The 20,501-nt window shown below is 51.0% G+C and overlaps 2 protein-coding genes across 3 annotated transcripts; both read left to right on the forward strand.

The window, feature by feature from the left end:
* On the forward strand, nucleotides 1-3,772 carry LAMTOR2 (late endosomal/lysosomal adaptor, MAPK and MTOR activator 2). Of its 2 annotated transcripts, XM_017852505.1 has the most exons (4): nucleotides 1-228; nucleotides 534-696; nucleotides 3,241-3,330; nucleotides 3,578-3,770. In XM_017852505.1, exons 1-4 carry the CDS (start codon nucleotides 161-163, stop codon nucleotides 3,632-3,634), a joined length of 378 nt encoding a protein of 125 aa, XP_017707994.1. In that variant the 5' UTR covers nucleotides 1-160; the 3' UTR covers nucleotides 3,635-3,770. The 2 variants fall into 2 exon arrangements, with proteins under 2 accessions (XP_017707994.1, XP_017707995.1); XM_017852506.1 differs by lacking the exon at nucleotides 3,241-3,330 and having other exon boundaries at nucleotides 3,578-3,772.
* Nucleotides 3,773-6,368: 2,596 nt separating this feature from the next.
* Nucleotides 6,369-16,586, forward strand: RAB25 (RAB25, member RAS oncogene family). The gene is made up of 5 exons (XM_017852507.1): nucleotides 6,369-6,674; nucleotides 11,694-11,889; nucleotides 14,013-14,206; nucleotides 15,744-15,824; nucleotides 16,231-16,586. The coding sequence occupies exons 1-5, from the start codon at nucleotides 6,632-6,634 to the stop codon at nucleotides 16,356-16,358; spliced, it is 642 nt and encodes a 213-aa protein (XP_017707996.1). The 5' UTR covers nucleotides 6,369-6,631; the 3' UTR covers nucleotides 16,359-16,586.
* The last annotated feature ends 3,915 nt before the right edge of the window (nucleotides 16,587-20,501 follow it).

The raw sequence follows: 20,501 nt of genomic DNA on the forward strand, positions 1-20,501 counted from the left end.
GGCGGTGTTGAGTCGGAACCACAATAGCCAGGCGAGGAAACTACAACTCCCAGGGCATCCCGGAGCAGGCCAACGGGACTACGGGAAGCAGCGGGCAGCCGCCCGCGGGAGGCACCTCGGAGGATCTGGGTGCAAAAGCCCAGGGTTAGGAGCGGTAGGCATGCTGCGCCCCAAGGCTTTGACCCAGGTTCTAAGCCAAGCCAACACTGGAGGCGTCCAGAGCACCCTGTAAGTGCGGACCACGGACCCTAGCGGCGCGCGCTGCAGTGGCGCGGCGCGCAACTCCCTGAGGGAGGGGTGGGGAAGGATCGCCAGGAAGGGAGGAGGCGTCAGAGGGGGCAGCGGCTGGGGGTACCGGCCGGGAGGTCCCCTCTCGAAAAGGGAAGCCGGTGTGCTGGGTGCTTAGGGCACGTTCCGGGACACACTCAGCCCAGAGCCTTGCTGGATGTGCCAGTGGTGGGACTTGAGATGGAAACCCAGACGTTTTACTCCCCGCGCTGAGCACATCGTTATCCCTCCCCGCCCCTCACCAGGCTGCTGAATAACGAGGGATCACTGCTGGCCTACTCTGGTTACGGGGACACTGACGCCCGGGTCACCGCTGCCATAGCCAGTAACATCTGGGCCGCCTACGACCGGAACGGGAACCAAGCGTTTAATGAAGACAATCTCAAATTCATCCTCATGGACTGCATGGTATGGAGAGGGGAGCCAGACTTCCTCTGTCCCCCAAGGGGATCCCAAGGGGGCGACCTGGACCCCATCCTGGATGGTTGGAGGGGCAGGGACAGGATCTCCAGAAGATTATTAAGAGTTGGTCTGCAGCAGCATTTGTAATAGGCAGGACCCTATTCATCAAGTGGTGGTGAGGAAGGAGCCTTGGACCTGAGAGGTCTGACTTGGGTTCTGGTCTCAGCCATCCACTTATCAGTTGTGGAACCTTGGGTAAGTCGCTTAACCTCTCTCAGTTTCCTTACCTCATGTCTAAGGAGAAGACAATAATTTCCCTCTCCCTGCTCCCCTCATGGGTTGTTGTGAAGGTCAGATGAAATAATGGGTATAAACAGTAGAATGACGTGCAAACACAAAGTGTTATCATCCCAGCTTCACCGACTCACAGAACCATGGCAGTCTCCAGACCCTAGTCCAACCCCTTAAGCTTACAAAGAAAGGAAAATGAAGTCTAGAAAGGGGAAGTCGCCATTAGACTGTGAACTTCCTAGTATCTGTTCAGTTAACAAGTATTTAGGTCCTTGCAGTGTTCTCAGGACTAGGGAAAAAAACAGCAAACAGAAAGACAAAACCCCCAGCCCTAATAAATCTTACACAGTGATGCGATCACAGCTCACTGCAGCCTCCACCTCCCTGGGCTCAGGTGATCCTGCTGCCCCAGCCTCCTGAGTAGCTGGGACTACAGGCATACACCACCACACCTCACTAAGTTTTGGATATTTTGCAGACTGGGTTTTGCCATGTTGCCCAGGCTGGTCTCAAACTCCTGGCTCAAGCGATCCACCCACCTCGGCCTCCCACAGTGATGGGATTACAGGTGTGAGTCACTGTGCCCGGCGACATTTTTTAAAATAAGTAAAATATGTAGTATATATTAGGTATTGAAATTGCGATGGAGAGAAAGCAGGGAAGTTAAGGAGTATGAGTTTGTTGGGCGTATGTGTCAGGGACAGTCTCACTGAAAAGGTGATATTTGATCAAAGATGTGAAGAAAGGTGGGGGACAAGCCATGTGGCTATCTGAAGGAAGAATATTTTGGACAGAACAGCAAGTACAAGGCCCTGAGGCAGAATTATGCCTGCTCAAGGATCAACAGGGTTGGTTGGTATGGCTGGAGTTGCATGAGAATGGAGGAGGGTAGTAGGAGATGAGGTCAGAGAGGCAGGGAGTGCAGTGCTTGGTTCCTGGCATACAATGAATACCTAGTAAAAGTTTGCTGAACTTTTGTTTTTTTCAAATCGGCCAGAGGGTGAACTCTCCAGGAAGGATCTTCATTGTAACTCAACTGCCTACTCTCCCCTACCCCCTGCACAACCAATGCCATTTTTAGTTCAACATAAGACTCCTACTGGATGCCTAGAGCTGGTGCTATAAGGAAATAGCTTTCGAACATTTTGACCACAACCCAGCCGTAAGAAATATATTTTAAAGGGCCGGCGTGGTGGCTCATGCCTGTAATCCCAGCACTTTGGGAGGCTGAGGCAGGCGGATCATGAGGTCAGGTGTTTAAGACCAGCCTGGCCAACATGGTGAAACCCTGTCTCTACTAAAAATACATCTCTACTAAAAAGGCATGGTGGCGTGTGCCTGTAATCCCAGCCACTCAGGAAACTGAGGCAGGAGAATCACTTAAACCCGGGAGGTGGAGGTTGCAGTGAGCTGAGATCACGCCACTGCACTCCAGCCTGGGCAACAGAGCAAGACTCCGTCTCAAAAACAAAACAAAACAAAACAAAATAAATACATTTTAAGGCTAAGCACAGTGTCTCACTCCTGTAATCCCAATACTGTGAGACTGAGGCTGGACGATACTTGAGGCCAGGAGTTTCAGACCAGCCTTGGTGACCTAACAAGACCTCATCTCTACAAAAACTTTTTTAAAGAATAAATAAATAGGAAATAATTTTTTAAGAAAGACATTTTAAGTCACAGCTCAATACACACATATACCCACTAAAACAAAAGGCATGAAACAATACTTTTCCTACTACATGTAATATACTTCATTTTTTCTTTTTTAATGCTGATCAACTTTCTTAATTTATTTCCTAACTATGGGGTCAAACCTGCAATTTGAAAAACATTACCAAGAGAAAAGAGGAGAAATATCAGTTGGGTTACTGCTCCCGTGTCCCTCTCAGTGTCTGTGGGGTGAGCTCATAGTAATAACATCACTCATTTGGTCAACTGTGGGCAGATATGAAATTTCATGGTATTAGCACCCTCACCAACTGGGATGAAGTAGGGGTTACAGAAAGAAAAACTGAGTTTCTGAGAGACTGAGTTTCCCAGAGTAACATGGTTAGTAGGTGACTATACTGAGGCTGGAACCTGGGCTCAGAACCCCATGTTCAGGACTGTGGCCAAAAGTTTTTCTGCTGAACCTCCTGCTGTGCCCAGAGCATGGGAGGAAGATATAGTCTCTTTGGGGCCAGAGAAGCCTTTGGGGAGGGAGGGTGCTAATGGTGCCAAGCAGAACATCGCATCCCATCATATCACCCCCACCAGGAGGGCCGTGTAGCCATCACCCGAGTGGCCAACCTTCTGCTGTGTATGTATGCCAAGGAGACCGTGGGCTTTGGAATGCTCAAGGCCAAGGTGTGTATGTGCCCATCCCTCCACAGCCCTGGGCCCAGCCTTTGTGCTCCCGCACTGTGTCCAATCCCACCAGGACCCTGTTTCTAGAGTCCTCATGTCTATTCAGTCCATTTCTGGTGTGGGCCAGCTCCCAAGAGCAGGTGGGGCTTGGGGGCTGGTTGCTCCCTATGGCACTGGGAGCAGACCTGGATTTGGGGTCCCTAGTGCCAGGCCGTGTGCCTGACTGATTTCTGTTCTCCCTCTGCAGGCCCAGGCTTTGGTGCAGTACCTGGAGGAGCCCCTCACCCAAGTAGCGGCATCTTAATGGCATTGGTGGAAGTTGGGGTCAGAAAAGAGAAACGACCATTTGGAGGGGTGAGGCCTCCTAGAAGAACCTTCTTAGACAGTGGGGGAGGATGGGACTTGGGTTTTTCCAAGAATAAACTTTAATTCCTGTCATGTGTCTTGGCTACTTTCTTGGATGAGAGGAATCAGAGGAGATAGGAAGAAGCAGCCATTGCTTCTGGGATTCCTCATGTTCTGCAAGAATGGACTTCTACCCACCCCTTCATCACGACCTTCAGCGAACAATGGTTCTTGGCAGTTACGCCAAATAGTCATTGTCCTCACCAATGGTGTAACCTCACCTAGACCCTGCCTCTCAGAACAGAGTCTTACCCACCTCATAGGCAAAACCGTGGGAGTGAGCTCAGAGGAGCAAGGGTCTGGTGGGGGTTGTGTTGCACAGAGAATATAAAGGCTCTGGGAGGTTAGTGTCTATCATTCCAGGTTTGGGGGATGTGTGCCTTTCCTGTTTTTTTGAGAGGGTCTCCCTCTGTTGCCCAGTCTGTAATGCAGCGACACAATCTCAGCTCACTACAGGCTCAACATCCTGGGCTCAAGTGATTCCACCTCAGCCTCCAGAGTTGCTGGGACTATAGGCATACACCATCATGCCTGGCTAATTTTTGGGTTTTTGTTTTTTGTGCTTTTTAGGGTTTGGTTTTTTGTTTGTTTGTTTGTTTGTTTTGGTAGAGATGAGTTCTCAATATGTTGCCCAGGCTGTTCTCCAACTTCTGGGCTGAAGCCATCCTCCTGCCTCCCAAAGTGCTGGGATTACAGATATGAACCACTTCAACTGGCCAGTGAGTGCCTTTTCTATTCTTGGGGTTGGGAGGGTTTCCCCTAACAGCCTAGAACAAGCCACCCCTTTCCTCGTCTTCCAGGTGTTCATGTGCTTACACAGACCCTCCCCAGATCTTGAAACCCTTTGTAGTCAAGATGCCTTTGCTGTGAGGCCTCAGGTCCTGTTCAGGGAGTAGAAGTAACCCAGACCTCCCAAAGGCATTCATCTCCAGATCCTCCTCCTACACTCAGACCACTCGCTCCAGCTGTGTGTTTCTGCCCCAGGTCTCTGCCTACCCAGTATCCTTAAAGCAGGTCTGTATAGGGAGCTACAAGCCCCCTTCCCTAGTGCCATATAAAGGAACCCATCCCAGAGAAGTGGGTAGTTTTCGAGTCCCAGCTCCACCCAAGATGAGAAACACTGCCCATCCCAAGCCCTGGGCTGTCAAGGAGGGGCGGAAGTTACTGTGGCCACAATGCAGCTCCCACAGCTCTGCATTGCAGCAGGGTGACTGGCATTCTATCAGCATCTGGTCCAATATCCCTTACTCTGGTTCCTCCAGTGTACCCTCCTACCAGCTCTGAAGGAAAAGCAGGCCAAATGGGTTTCTTTCTTTTTTTTTTTTTTTGAGACAGTATATTGCTCTGTTACCCAGGCTGGAGTGCAATGGCGCAATCTCGGCTCACTGCAATCTCTGCCTCCCAGGTTCAAGCAATTCTCCTGCCTCAGCCTCCTGAGTAGCTGGGATTACAGACTCCTGCCACCATGCCTCGCTAATTTTTGTATATTTTTAGTAGAGACGGGGTTTCACCACGTTGGTCAGGCTGGTCTCAAACTCCTGCCATTGTGATCCGCTGGCCTCAGCCTCCTAAAGTGCTGGGATTATAGGTGGGAGTCACTGCATGAGGCTTCTTTTTTTTTTTTTTTGAGACGGAGTCTTGCTCTGTCCCCAGGCTGGAGTACAGTGGCATGATCTTGGCTCACTGCAAGCTTCTGCCTCCGGGTTCACGGCCAATTTCCTGCTCAGCCTCCCAAGTAGCTGGGACTACAGGCGCCCGCCACCTTGCCTGGCTAATTTTTTGTTATTTTAGTAGAGACGAGGTTGGTTTCACTTGGTTAGCCAGGATGGTATCAACTCCTGACCTCATGATCCGCCCACCTGGGCCTCCCAAATGCTGGAATTACAGCGTGGGCACCACACCCGGCCTTTTTGTTTTTTTGAGGAGTCTCTGTTGCCCAGGCTGGAGTGCAGTGGCAGGATCTCAGCTCACTGGAACCTCTGCCTCCCAGGTTCAAGCAATTCTCCTACCTCAGCCTCCCAAGTAGCTGGGATTACAGGCACCCACCACCACATCCAGCCAATTTTTTTTTTGTTTTTTTGAGACGGAGTTTCGCTCTTGTTGCCTAGGCTGGAGTGCAATGGCACGATCTCGACTCACCACAACCTCCACCTCCTGGGTTCAAGCGATTCTCTTGCCTCAGCCTCCCCAGTAGCTGGGATTATAGCCATGTGCCACCACGCCCAGCTAATTTTGTATTTTTTTAGTAGAGACGGGGTTTCTCCATGTTGGTCAGGCTGGTCTGGAACTCCCGACCTCAGGTGATCCGCCCACCTCGGCCTCCCAAAGTGCTGAGATTACAGGCGTGAGCCACCACGCCTGACCTCAAGTGGGTTTCTAAGGGGCTATTTCTTGCTCATTAGCTGGAGGACCTGCCCTCACCACAGATTCCAGAAGCCCAGCAATGCACACTCAGCCCTCAGTGGGCTGTCTCTGAAGGTCCTGTCTCCGAAGGTCCTGTCCCTTTTCAGCCTCCCCCCCTCCCCGCTCCCCAGCTGGTTCTCCGGCTTGCAGGAGGCCAGGCTGACAGCAGACACCCAACCTGTTGAACCTGTCTGACGTCATCGTCTCTCCACCCACCTGGGCCCCAGGTCTCCAGCCACCCTGCTCTTCCTGTTCTCAGCTTCCGTCCTCTCAGCTTCCTTACAGCACCCCCACCTGCCAGAGCTAATCCTCCCTAGACCCTGCCTAACCTTGAGTTGGCCCCCAATCCCTCTGGCTGCAGAAGTCCCCTTACCCCTAATGAGAGGAGGGGCAGGACCAGATCTTTTGAGAGCTGAGGGTTGAGGGCATTGAGCCAACACAGACTTGTCTTCTCTGCCCCTGAAGACACCTGCACCCTCCATGCGGAGCCAAGATGGGGAATGGAACTGAGGAAGATTATAACTTTGTCTTCAAGGGTGAGTTGGGTTCCCTGAAGCAAGAGGAAGCCTGAGAGACCCAGAAAGAGATTGATAGAGCCAGAGAGGGCCCCATCCTGGGACTCCTCATTCCTTCAGAAAGAAAGCTGCAGGGAGTGGGGGAGGGCCTGGTTGCAGGGGCAAAAGTCAGGGAGCTTCTGAGTATGCTCTACTGTGGAAATAATGACGTTGATCCCTCCTTAAGAGTGCTGAGTTAGGCTCCTGTGCCCCGTTCCTAATAGAAACCCAAATCCCTAGTGTCAGCCAGTGCAGCACAAGAGATGGAGGTCAGACTTCAGAAAGGACTTCCCTCTTTTTTTTTTTCTTTTTGAGATGGAGTCTTGCTCTGTCACCCAGGCTGGAGTGCAGTGGCATGATCTCAGCTCACTGCAACCTCCACCTCCCAGGTTCAAGCGATTTCTGCCTCAGCCTCCCGAGTAGCTGGGACTACAGGTGCCTGCCACCACGCCCGGCTTATTTTTGTATTTTTAGTAGAGACAGGGTTTCACCATTTTGGCCAGGATGGTCTGGAACTCTTGACCTCATGATCTGCCCGCCTTGGCCTCCCAAAGTGCTGGGATTACAAGGCATGAACCACCACACCCGGCCAGGACTTCTCTCTTGAGAAGAAAGGGAAACCAGAAGACAAGAGGAAGAAAGTCATCTTTTCTGGGCAGGTGTACAGGGAAGGAGAGAAAGGAGAGACCTATCCCATTATAGGGTGGGGCAATAAATACATAGGGAAGACAGAAAATATCATGAATTTGCCACAGAGTCTGATAGAATCCAGAGGAGTCCTAGGGTTGTAGCCTCATCTGCCTGTCCCTTGGCCGACTCACTGGATCTGCATACCAGGCACTGGGCTCAGCTTGGCTGTCCCTGGAAGCAAGCATGTATCTTTCTAGCCCCTGTTTTTGGTCCCTTTGCTGTTTCCCAGCCCCACCTTCATACTTCCTTTAGGGCAGGGTAGACTCGACAGCCACCCTACCCCGCTGCCTCTCCCAACCTCAGCCCGGCCCTCCCTTGAGCTGGGACTCTCACTCTAGCACCTGCCCTGGATCTAGGGAACCTGTACTACTGGCATGTTTTTCAGGAAGGAAAGGGTTAGCAATAGTCTGGGGCAATAATATGAGGAACTACCATTTATTGAGCATTTACTATATACCAGCCACTACCTCATTAATACCATAACAATCCCCAAAAGTCATCTTTTATTTTGAGGGGCAGTGTAACATGGTGGTCAGGAGCCAGACTGGGTTCAGATCTCAGCCCTGCCACTTACAAGTATTGCGGGTTGGTCAGCCGGGCGCGGTGGCTCACGCCTGTAATCCTAGCACTTTGGGAGGCCAAGGCGGCAGGATCACTTAAGGTCGGGAGTTCCAGACCAGCCTGGCCAACATGGGGAAACCCTGTCTCTACTAAAAATTAAAAAATTATCTGAGTGTGGTGGCACGTGCCCATAATCCCAACTACTCGGGAGGCTGAGACAGGAGAATTGCTTGAACCCAGGAGGCGGAGGTTGCAGTGAGCCAAGATTGTGCCACTGCACTCCAGCCTGGGCAACAGAGCAAGACTCTGTCTTTTTTTTTTTTTTTTTATTTTTTTGAGAACGGAGTCTGGGCTCTGTCACCCAGGGCTGGAGTGCAGTGGCCGGATCTCCGCTCCCACTGCAAGCTCCGCCTCCCGGTTCGACTCCATTCTCCTGCCTAGCTCCGGAGTAGCTGCGGACTAAAGGCGCCCGCCACCCTCTTTTTTTTTTAGTATAGATGGGGTTTCACCCTGTTAAACACGATGGTCTCAATCTCCTGACCTCGTGATCCGCCCGTCTCGGCCTCCCAAAGTGCTGGGATTATAGGCTTTAGCCACTGCACCCGGCCAACTCTGTCTTTAAAAAAAAAAAAAAAAAGTATTGAGGGTTGGGGTCCCTAGAAGCAGATGCTGAGAAGTTGGGGTGTTCAATGTTTGTTTGTTTTTTGAGACGTAGTCTCACTCTGTTGCCCAGGCTGGAGTACAGTGGAGTGATCTCTGCTCACTGCAACCTCCACCTCCCTGCAACCTTCGCTTCCTGGGTTCAAACAATTCTGCCTCAGCCTCCTGAGTAGCTAGGACTACAGGTGTGCACCACCACACCCAGCTAATTTTTGTATTTTTAGTAGAGATGGGGTTTCATCATGTTGGCCAGGATGGTCTCAATCTCTTGACCTTGTGATCCGCCCTCCTAGGCCTCCCAAAGTGCTGGGATTACAGGCATGAGCCACTGCGCCCAGCTCAATGTTTTTTTATGAATCAGCACCTGTGAAAGGAAGGGAGAGGAAACATAATTGGGCAGAGGGAGAAGTCAAACAGCAACACAGGCTCGACAAAACCTGGGTCAAGGGCAGGGAGCTCTGATTGCCTCACCTTGCTTGAGCACTGGGTGTAGGCTGCCCAGAAAAGGCATGACTTCCAGTGAGGCCGCTGTCTGCACCAGAGGCAGATGCTGAAGGAGCTGACAGCTGGAGCCTGTCTGCAGCCTGCACTCCCTGCAGCTTGGGGGCAAGTCCTTCCTTGAAGGCTAATCTGGCCAGCACATCTCTATGTTTACAGCACCAGCCCTGTTATCTTGGGCAAGTCATTTTGACCTCCAAATCGCCTTGTCTGTAAAAACAGGGAAAATAGTAATGGGATTCATGGCATTGTTATGAGGATTAAATGAGATAATATGTGTAAAGCTTTTAAGGACACTGCCTGGCACATAGTAAGCATTCAGTACACTGTAAACACGAACCATTAGTATCTCCACTTTACAACTGAGGCTTAGAGGCAAAGTGGTTTACAAAAGGCCACAAAGTCTGACTTCAATGCCCTTGCCCTAAGCACCTTTGGGGTATGAAGCTAGGGCTGAGAGCCCACCCACTGAGAGGGATGAGATGGGGATGTGCCCAGTAGGGGAGAGGCAGGAACACACACACATACACACATCTTCTTACCGACACATATCCATATTATTTCCAGCTTTTCTATACTGTCCTACACAAATAAGGAATGTTTAGATATATTTTTTTTATTTTTATTTTTTGAGACACAATTTCACTGTCACCCAGGCTGGAGTGCAGTGATGCCATCACAGCTCATTGTAGCCACAACCTACAGGGCTCAAGCAATCCTTCCACCTCAGCCTCTTGAGTAGCTGGGACTACATGCACTTGCCAGTACACTTGGCTAATTTTTTTTTCCTTCTTTCTTTCTTTTTTTGAGTTGGGATTTCACTCTGTCACCCAGGCTGGAGTGCAGTGGCACAAACTCGGCTCACTGCAACCTCCACCCCCCGGGCTCAAGCAATCCTCCCACCTTAGCCTCCCAAGTAGCTGAGACTACAGGCACATGCCACCATGCCTGGCTAATTTTTGTATTTTTTGTAGAGATGGGGTTTCACCATGTTACCCAGGCTGGTCTCAAATTCGTGGGCTCAAGAGATCCTCCTGCCTTGGCCTCCCAAAGTGCTGAGATTACAGGTGTGAACCTCCACACCCAGCCAAGGAACTTTTAAAGTTGGAGGAGGCCTTTATAGGTTGTATAAGCAAGGAAACTGAGACTGAGAAAAGGTGAGTCACTTGTTCAAGTTCACACAGTTAGTTAGAAGCTGAGCAGGGACCAGAGCCCATAGTATGTGGCTCCCAGTCCTTGGGTGCCAGCCTGCCTTTCCAGAACCATTCTGGGTGGCCTCCTCTAATTCTGTGTGCTCAGCTCAGTGCCAGGGCAATTTGTGGGCTATACTTACATCAGCCCCCTACACTCTACCCCAGCCCCCAGCTCATCCACAGTGGGTAAGACTGGGCCCTGGATGCTGCCCACCAGGCTAAAGGGTCTTCATGGCCCCTCTGCTGAATCCTTTGTCTCTGAAAACCCAAAGGCAAAAACTCTGGCCTGCTAAGAACAATCGTACCAGTCATGATTTTTACACTTACTATATCCTGGGCAACATCTCACTCACTTCCTACAACAACCCTTAAGGTAGATACTAATGTCTTCCCCATTTTTCATATGAAAAGGACAGCTCAGAGAGGTTAAATAACTTGCTGAAGGACACATAGCTGGTCTAACACCCAGTCCCATGCTCTTAACCATGTGGGACTGCCCCTCCTTAGGGACAACTGGAACCTAACTTCTTTTTTTTTTTTTTTTTTTTGAGACGGAGTCTTGCTCCAGTCACCCAGGCTGGAGTGCGGTGGCGCGATTTCCACTCACTGCAAGCTCCGCCTCCTGGGTTCACGCCATTCTCCTGCCTCAGCCTCCCGTGTAGCTGGGACTATAGGCACCCGCCACCGCGCCCGGCTAATTTTGCATTTTAGTAGAGACAGGGTTTCACCTTAGTCAGGATGGTCTCGATCTCCTGACCTCGTGATCCACCCGTCTCGGCCTCCCAAAGTGCTGGGATTACAGGCTTGAGCCACCGCGCCCGGCCGGAACCTAACTTCTTACACACACATGAGCACACATGCCTTCCTCTCACCCACACATGTGTCAACTGCCAAACTTTCTCCCTACCCACACTTCGATTCACACCTCTGTTCCTTATGCAAACACACACCAAACCTCCCACTTGTCCTCCCGGCTCATACATATAGAGACAAGCACAATGTTCTCATACTCTTAGTCCTAGTCCAGAACTGTGCACCCCCCGACCTCCAACCATCCCTGTCCCTGTTCACACACAACAGTAATGTCTCCGCATGACACTCATAAACAGCCCACAGATGTCACTCCCTCACTAGAGATGCAGGCTGACTCTGCAACCATATCTCAACAGACCAGGCTATAACCCGTCAAGCCCCTTTGTTTGTTTTAAACTCTTGGCTTTTCTGCCCACCGGGACAGATGCACTATGCTGAGTTGCAGACTCCAGTCTCACAGGAGACTCCATTCCCTAATCTTTTTTCTGAGCTCAGTTCCCTTTTTCTGCTGGGCAGACCCTGCAAGCTCAGGTGGGCTTGGAGCTGCTCTACCCCATGCTCAGCCCTTATCTCTCCACTCCTTCAGTGGTGCTGATCGGCGAATCAGGTGTGGGGAAGACCAATCTACTCTCCCGATTCACGCGCAATGAGTTCAGCCACGACAGCCGCACCACCATCGGGGTTGAGTTCTCCACCCGCACTGTGATGTTGGGCACCGCTGCTGTCAAGGCTCAGATCTGGGACACAGCTGGCCTGGAGCGGTACCGAGCCATCACCTCGGCGTGAGCCCGGGCCTGGGGGGCTGCTGGGTAGTGGGAGTTCTGGGGAAGTCAAGGAACACTTCTGGAGGAGAAGTTGGGGTGGAGGAGGCAAGGGGGCTCAGCAGTGGGCTCTGGGGGGTGGGGGTGGAGATCACAGAAGATAAAAGGTACTGTAAACAGAACCAGCACAAGCCAGGATATAGTAACACTGACTAGTACTACTAAAAGCAGGAATCATTGCCACTTACTAAGCCTTTGCTATGTGCCCAGGAAGGGACAAGGCACTTTACATTTGGCATTTTATGTAACCCTTAAAGTACCACAAGAGTAAAGTGCTATAATTAATTAATTTCTGTATAATTACAAGCAAGGTGAAATCAGGGTGGAACTGGGATGGGGGCAAGCTGCACGGATCAAGAGCGCCCCCTCACTTCCGCACAATGCTCTGCACTTGGCAACTTTCATCGAACCACAGATGGCCAAAAGCTGAACCTGCCATCTGCATTTTATGAAGACTCAGAGGACACATAGGAGGTTAGGCCTCCTGACACCACATCCAAAGTGACTCTTAGGCCAGGTGTGTTGGCTCACACCTGTAATCCCAGCACTTTGGGAGGCCAAGGTGGGTGGATTGCTTGAGCTCATGAATTTGAGACCAGCCTGGGCAACATGGCGAAATCCTGTCTCTACCAAAAATATAAAAAATTAGCTGGGCTTGGTGGTGCGTACCCGTAGTCCCAGATACTCGGGAAGCTAAGGCGGGAGGATGGCTTGAACCTGGGAGGTGGAAGTTGCAGTGAGCCGAAATCGCCCCACTGTACTCCACCCTGGGTGACAAAGCAATACTGTGTCTCAAGAAAAAAGTGTCAACTGAGCGCGGCAGCTCACGCCTGTAATTCCAGCACTTTGGGAGGCTGAGGCGGGCAGATTACAAGGTTAGGAGTTCGAGACCAACCTGGCCAACATAGTGAAACCCCCATCTCTACTAAAAATACAAAAATTAGTCGGGTGTGGTGGTAGGTGACTTGTAATCCCAACCACTCGGGAGGCTGAGACAGGAGAATCACTCAAACCTGGGAGGTGGAGGTTGCAGTGAGCTGAGATCGTGCCACTCACTCCAGTCTGGCGACAAAAGTGAGACTCGGTCTCAAAAAAAAAAAAAAGTGTCTTTCAGTCAGTGTGAGGCCTAAGCATGTAAAATGGGGTCTGTTCGCCAGGGGGCAGGAAGCAAGAGTCAGGGGCTTTGGTTACACACGCTCCTCCTTACCTGATCTCTCATGAGCCTCAGTTGACTCATCAATAAATTGGGAGTTAGACATCACTAGTTGAAGACATCCCATCCAACTCCAAGAGGGAGACTGGATGCTTGCAGTGATGCCTTGAATGGTCTGGCCAGGGACTGCTGCAAGAGGTAGGCATTCAGCTAATCCTAGGAAGATGGCCACAAGAGAGAAGAGGCCACTGTTGAGCCATGTGAGGAAGATCTTGAAGGTGGCAGAGTTGGCAAAAGCCCAGATGTGCATTGGTGGAGAGTAGGGGCTAAAATCAGGATGAGGACCTGAGAAAGTAGAGGGGCTGGCTGTGAGGGAGCCAATGCAGATTTTAGAGCAGGGAGGTGAAACTTTTTTATGTAGTTAGTCAGTTGAAACAAATTTTCGCTCTTGTTGCCCAGGCTAGAGTGCAATGGAGAGATCTCAGCTCACTGCAACCTCCGCCTCCCGGATTCAAGCAATTCTCCTGCCTCAGCCTCCCGAGTAGCTGGGATTACAAGCATGCACCACCATGCCCGGCTAATTTTTGTATTTTTAGTAGAGATGGGGTTTCTCCATGTTGGTTAGGCTAGTCTCAAACTCCTGACCTCAGGTGATCCACCCGCCTCGGCCTCCCAAAGTGCTGGGATTACAGGCGTGAACCACCATGCCCAGCCGAGGAAGGTGAAACTTTAGAGGCTCCAAGGCTAGTGTCCCTGGAAGGCAGAGGAGCCTTGGGCTGCTCTGTTGGGTTTTGGGCCCCTGGCCGCAAGTTTCTGTGTTTCCTGATCTCTAGTACTCTGATCCCGGGTGTTCCAGCTTGATGGCTCTGCTCTGATGCTGGGTCCGATGCCCCTGATCATCTCTCTGTCCATCCTTCTCATTCCCACCCAGGTACTATCGTGGTGCAGTGGGGGCCCTCCTGGTGTTTGACCTAACCAAGCACCAGACCTATGCTGTGGTGGAGCGATGGCTGAAAGAGCTCTATGACCATGCTGAAGCCACAATCGTCGTCATGCTCGTGGGTAACAAGAGTGACCTCAGCCAGGCCCGGGAAGTGCCCACTGAGGAGGCCCGAATGTTCGCTGGTGAGAGCCTGCCACTACCCAGGCTGACTCCTCCAAGCTTACCCCACCTTCCCCTTGCAGCCTCCCAGGCCCTGCCCCCACCCATAGAGCCCCAAGCCTGGCCTTCCTCTATACAGTCCTCTACCTCATCCCCTCTTCCTCAGGATTTCCCAGCACTTCCCCTTTGGGACCCTGTGTCTCCCATGATGTCCCACCACTTGCCCTGAGATTGTCTTTATTGATTTTTTTTTTTTTTGAGACCGGGTCTCCATCTGTTGCCCAGGCTAGAGTGCAGTGGCAAGATCTCGGCTCACTGCAACCTCTGTCTTTTGGGTTCACGCCATTCTCATGCCTCAGCCTCCTGAGTAGCTGAGACTACAGGCATGCGCCACCACACCTGGCTAATTTTTGTGTTTTTAATAGAGATGGGGTTTCATCGTGTTGGCCAGGCTGGTCTCAAACTCCTGACCTCAGGTGATCCACCTGCCTTGGCCTACCAAAGTTCTGGGATTACAGGTGTGAGCCACTGTGCCCGGCCCATAGTTGATTTTAAGGCAGCCCTACCCTGCAATGCTCAAAGATCTTATGGAGAGTATACACTTCCCAGGAGTCTTCTGGGTTTAGAGGCAGCACAATATGGTGGTTAAGGGTGTTCTGGAGTCCCATGGCCCAGCCTCCCATCTGCTCTTTGCCAGTTACTAAATTGTGGGACATGGAGCAAGTTCCTTATGCGTTTTCTTTGTGTTTCTGGATTCAATTTTCTTATCTTTTTTTCTTTTTTCTTTCTTTTTGAGACGCAGTCTCGCTCTGTCGCCCAGGCTGGAGTGCAGTGGTGCGATCTGGGCTCACTGCAAGCTCCGCCTCCTGGGTTCACGTCATTCTCCTGCCTCAGCCTCCTGAATAGCTGGGACTACAGGCGCCCGCCACCACGCCCAGCTAATTTTTTGTATTTTTTGGTAGAGACAGGGTTTCACCATGTTAGCCAGGATGGTCTCAATCTCCTGACCTTGTGATCCACCCGCCTCAGCCTCCCAAAGTGCTGGGATTACAGGTGTGAGCCACTGCGCCCGACTTGGATTCAGTTTTCTTTTCTTTTTCTTTTTTTTCTTTGAGACGGAGTCTTGCTCTGTCGCCCGGGCTGGAGTGCAGTGGCCGGATCTCAGCTCACTGCAAGCTCCGCCTCCCGGGTTTACGCCATTCTCCTGCCTCAGCCTCCCGAGTAGCTGGGACTACAGGCGCCAGCCACCTCGCCCGGCTAGTTTTTTGTATTTTCAGTAGAGACAGGGTTTCACCGTGTTAGCCAGGATGGTCTCAAACTCCTGACCTCGTGATCCGCCCGTCTCGGCCTCCCAAAGTGCTGGGATTACAGGCTTGAGCCACCGCGCCCGGCCGGATTCAGTTTTCTAAATGAACCTACCTCATAAGTTGTTTTAAGAATTAAATGATCTGCTACATGCCAAGAGTTTAGCACATGGCAAATGTATATAGCAAACATTAATATTATTATTATTATTGCCTTTGACTCCCACAATTAATGGTGTGTTTCCCTTCCTGGCAGAAAACAATGGACTGCTGTTCCTGGAGACCTCAGCCCTGGACTCTACCAATGTTGAGCTAGCCTTTGAGACTGTCCTGAAAGGTTAGAGCCTACCTTTATTCTGCACCCCTATTCCATCCCCGTGGCTTCTGCAGGCAGCAGTATGAATGCAGACACTCAGCCCTCACCCCAGCTAATTTCTCAGCTCCTCTGTGGGTCCTGGCACTACTGCCTGTCCCCTTCAGTCCCTCCCCAGTGCCTCCCACTCAACCTGGAGCTCAGGGAGGGAACAGGCCACACTCCCCATGGGGCTGACTCTTGGTTCCTTCTCCACCCAGGTAAGTAGAAGGGACCCCAATGTCCACACTTCATTTCCTTCCTGCAAAACCTCCAGCAAGTGTAGCCACTCCCATGCTCAGAAGGGGCATGCAGTATGTGTGAGGGGTGGGGGAGGAGGGAGCATGGGCTCTAAATCTTCTGGCCTGATCACTGCCCCCTGCCCTCCCAGAGATCTTTGCGAAGGTGTCCAAGCAGAGACAGAACAGCATCCGGACCAATGCCATCACTCTGGGCAGTGCCCAGGCTGGGCAGGAGCCTGGCCCTGGGGAGAAGAGGGCCTGTTGCATCAGCCTCTGACCTTGGCCAGCACCACCCTGCCCCCACTGGCTTTTTGGTGCCCCTTGTCCCCACTTCAGCCCCGGGACCTTTCCTAGCCCTTTGGTTCCAAATATCGGACTGTTCCCTGTTCACAGCACCCCGAGGGTCTTAAGGTCTTCATGCCCTATCACAAATACCTCTTTTATCTGTCCACCCCTCACGGACTAGGACCCTCAAATAAAGCTGTTTTATATCCATGCCTGGTCATTCTGCTGCCTCCCGTCTCTTCTTCCCTTTTCTCCTTGTCTGCACCTCCCCTTCAACTTTGGCCCCTCCTCTGAGTCCCTGATCCCCTTCCTCTGTCCTCCCCACAATACCTACTGCCCCTCAGGGCCAGCTGCCTCTGGAGTTCTGTGGTCTGGGGATGGTGCCAAGGGGATGGGAGGTGCCTGCCCTTCCCTCTGCCAACCCCCAGGGCAGGTGGGGGAGGGAGGAGAGCATGGAGGGGAGGGGGTATCTGGAAGGCGAGACAAAGGAAACCATCGGCGGGCACCATCTGGTGCCGAGGGCCCTGGTGCCAAGAACTGAGGTCACTGCAATGCCAGGGGCAAGGGGAGGAGGCAGCGGGAGATACAAGGGAGAAGAGGGGGTCAGGGCCTGTCCTATAGGTGTGTACTGGGGAAAGGGTTTTTAAGCCTGAGAGGTGGAAGGTCCAAGTCCTCCATCTAGACTTTTTTTTTTTTTTGAGAGGGAGTCTCACTCTGTCGCCCAGGCTGGGGTGCAGTGGTGCGATCTCGGCTCACTGAAACCTCCACCTCTCGGGTTCAAGCAGTTCTCCCTGCCTCAATCTCCCGAGTATCTGGGATTACAGGCGCCCACCACCACACTTGGCTAATTTTTGTATTTTTAGTAGAGACGGGGTTTCGCCATGTTGGCCAGGCTGCTCTCAAACTCCTGATCCCAGGTGATCCGCCTGCCTTGGCCTCCTAAAGTGCTGGGATTACAAGCTTGAGCCACCGAGCCGGGCCCATCCAGTCTTCTTCCTGATCCCAAAGAAGAGGGATGGATTGAATCTGGTGGGGTAAATGGGGAGGGTCCCTATCTCTTGGCTCTCTGCCCCCTTTCCATAGAGCCTAGGAGATGGCTGTCCGGGTAGCATCTGTGTCTCTGCCTCACCTTCCCCTGTTCCTTTTTTTTTTTTTGACGGAGTCTCACTCTGTTGCCCAGGCTGGAGTGCAGTGGCGTGATCTCAGCTCACTGCAACTTCCGCCTCCTGGATTCAAGTGATTCTCCTGCCTCAGCCTCCGAGTAGCTGGGACTATAGGCACGCGTTACCATGCCCAGCTAATTTTTTGTGTTTTTGGTAGAGACAGGGTCTCGCTATGTTGCTCAGGCTGGTCCTGAACTCCTGGCCTTAAGTGATCCACCCACCTCGGCCTCCCAGAGTTCTGGGATTACAGGCATGAGCCACTGCACCCAGTCACCTTCCCCTGTTCTTCAGGTCAGGGTGGAACAAGGCCTGACTGCACCTCCAAAGAAGAGAAGGGAGTAAATGGAGAGAAAAGGCAGGGGATTAAGAGCTTGAAGACTCAAGCAGAGCTATGGAGAGCTAAGAGGGGGAACTTAAGGGTGGCAAGGAACTCTGGAGACATCCACTACTCACAGGTGTGTAGGGAGCCCAAAGCCACACTAGAGGAAACCCCAAGCTGCAATCCCCACCCAGATCCTCCCACTCACCCCAAGATGGCACAGACTCATATGCTGAGAACAAAGACAGAGCCTTAAGTAATAGTACTTTTAATAAAATTAAGTTCTTAATAGCACATTTAATACATTAACCCTCCCCCTTCTTGGTTTCTCTGCATTTTGTGCAACATCACTTTGACTTGACTATTCTTGGGTCTGTTTTATTTCCCGCTTTTATTTTGCTTTTGAAATCTTTTTCCTTGGTGGATTTGTATGTGTCTTCACTAGATGCCTCAAATTAAGTCTGACCACAATCCTACTCTACTTTCTACAGTGGAGAGACCATCCTCCCTGCCCCAGGGCTGTCTCCACCCACCCCCCCCTTCCCCACCCGCACCCTCGAGTGGGGAAGGGGAAGCCCTCCCCACCCCAGACGCTACCATCCCAAACTAGCGGGGTTTCTAGGACAAAAAGAGCAGGGGGAATCTGTCCCTAGGTGGGGCAAGAAGAGTAAATTGGGGAGAGGGAGATGTGTTTGGGGTCTAGGGCCAGGGAGGGACATGGCAGAGTCATTGGTGTAATGAATGAAGCAGGCTCCTCCTGCCTAAAGGAGAGCCAAGGGGCCTCTCCACCCCCTTGGATAGGAGGGGAAGGCCCAGTGATTGCAAGCTGGGGTTGGTAGAAGGCAAGTGCTTTAAAAATGTTGATTTCTCACATGCAAAAGCCAAGCCCCCCAGTTTTGTGTGGGGAGGGCAGTGTGTTCCCAGGCCAGGGCACAGTGGATGACCACTACCTGAACACTTATAGATGGAGGTGAACTGGAGCAGAGGGTTAGGGTTGGGGTCACTCAAAGTCCCTGTGCCTTTCCCTTGCCTCTGTGCCCATGGGGATGCCTTTCTCCCAGGCCTTCAAGGACAGTGTCTCCACTCCACTCCATGGGAAGTCCTTCTTGGAATCTAACTTTTATGAGACAAGAAAGCACTTTGCAAGTAGGTGAAGAACCAGTCAGCTTTAAAGAACAATTATTGAGATTGTTACCGCCACTGCTGCCATGGAGGTCAAAGCTAAGTGGATGGGAACAGGGGTAGGGGACTGATCCCCTCAGTGTTCTTGAAGCTCTGAAGGTGAGAAGCGTGTGTGCATGTGTGTCTGTTTGTGGAATGACTTCCCAGGCTCTTAAATCAATCTGTAGAGAAGTGGACCGAGGTCACACTTCAAGAAGGACTTCCTCAGTTAGGCCTGGGGGAAGCAGGCATGGGAGGGTTTGAGCTGGGAGCCCCAGGGGAGGACATACCACATTGGAGTATGGGCTGCCCAGGTACTAGGGGTGCAGGTGAATGTGCTTGGCCTCCTCTGCTGCCCTCAGCCCAGCCCCTGTCTTATTGAGATGATCAGTGTGCATCCTTTCCAAGACCCTGGGAAACGAACCCCTCATTTCTTTGTCCTACAATTTAAAAATCCAAGGATTCTCAGAATCAACCCCAGCAGACTGGAAGCTCCCAATCTTCAGCTAGCAACCTGCTCCAACCCTGATATCTGAAGATGGGGTAACTCAGGGTGGACTCAGCCACTTCCCTCCTCTATTTATCTTTTCCTTACGACTTGTATACATTCTACTGGACCCAGGGGCCCTCAATGCTACTAAACTTTAAGCTATCTGAATATTGTCTACTAAGTAACTAGTAATTGTTTCTTTCTCTCTCTAGGATTATATGAAATAAATTTGAATTATTATTATTAATAATTATTATTTTGTAGTATTCTTTTCTTTTAAACCCCTCGGTTTCTCTTTTCTTCTCTTTCTCGTTTTGGTTAAAAAAAAAAATCTAGATCTCTTAAATCTCACACATCTCTGAGGGTTCCTATAGGCCTGCTAGGCCTCAATTCTGGATTTCCCCTCCTCACTTGCCCTGGAACAGGGCAGGGGAAAGTGGTGGGGGACACCCCAGGATCCTCAGTCCTTAGTCCTACAGCTTCTTCCTTTCTTGTTAATCCCTTTCTTTGTTTGGCTCTGCCGGCTCCCCTGAGGGGGAGGGGGAGAGGGGAGGAGGAGTTCATGGAGTGAAATCCAATCTACAGGAAGGGCCCCAGGAGGGACCGGGTTCCCCCAGCTCCTCTCTCCACCATTCATCCCGGGATGCTCCCCCAAGAAAAGCAAATGACATTCCTCCCCAAAAAAAAGTGGGGAAAAAAGCAACGTAAACCCAAACATATATTCAAAACACTTTTTTTTTTTAAGATTTAACTCTGAATACAAATGTATTTTTTCTTCTTCTCTCCCTACATATATTCTAAACCTTCTAAAGTTTTTTTATTTTTTTAAGGATCACTTTATCATAAAATAAAATATCCTTTTCATATAATAAATTACCTAATAAAAAGTCTTTTTTTTTTCATATTAGCCCAGGTTCTTTGCTACATTTATATGGTAATAAACGCCTTTATTAAAATAGAATATTAAATTATAAAGAACTGCTTTTTTTTTTTTTTTTTTTT

The sequence above is a fragment of the Rhinopithecus bieti genome, unplaced genomic scaffold, assembly GCF_001698545.2.
Source record: "Rhinopithecus bieti isolate Rb0 unplaced genomic scaffold, ASM169854v2 scaffold_33937, whole genome shotgun sequence".
In the NCBI taxonomy this organism is placed as follows: domain Eukaryota; kingdom Metazoa; phylum Chordata; class Mammalia; order Primates; family Cercopithecidae; genus Rhinopithecus; species Rhinopithecus bieti.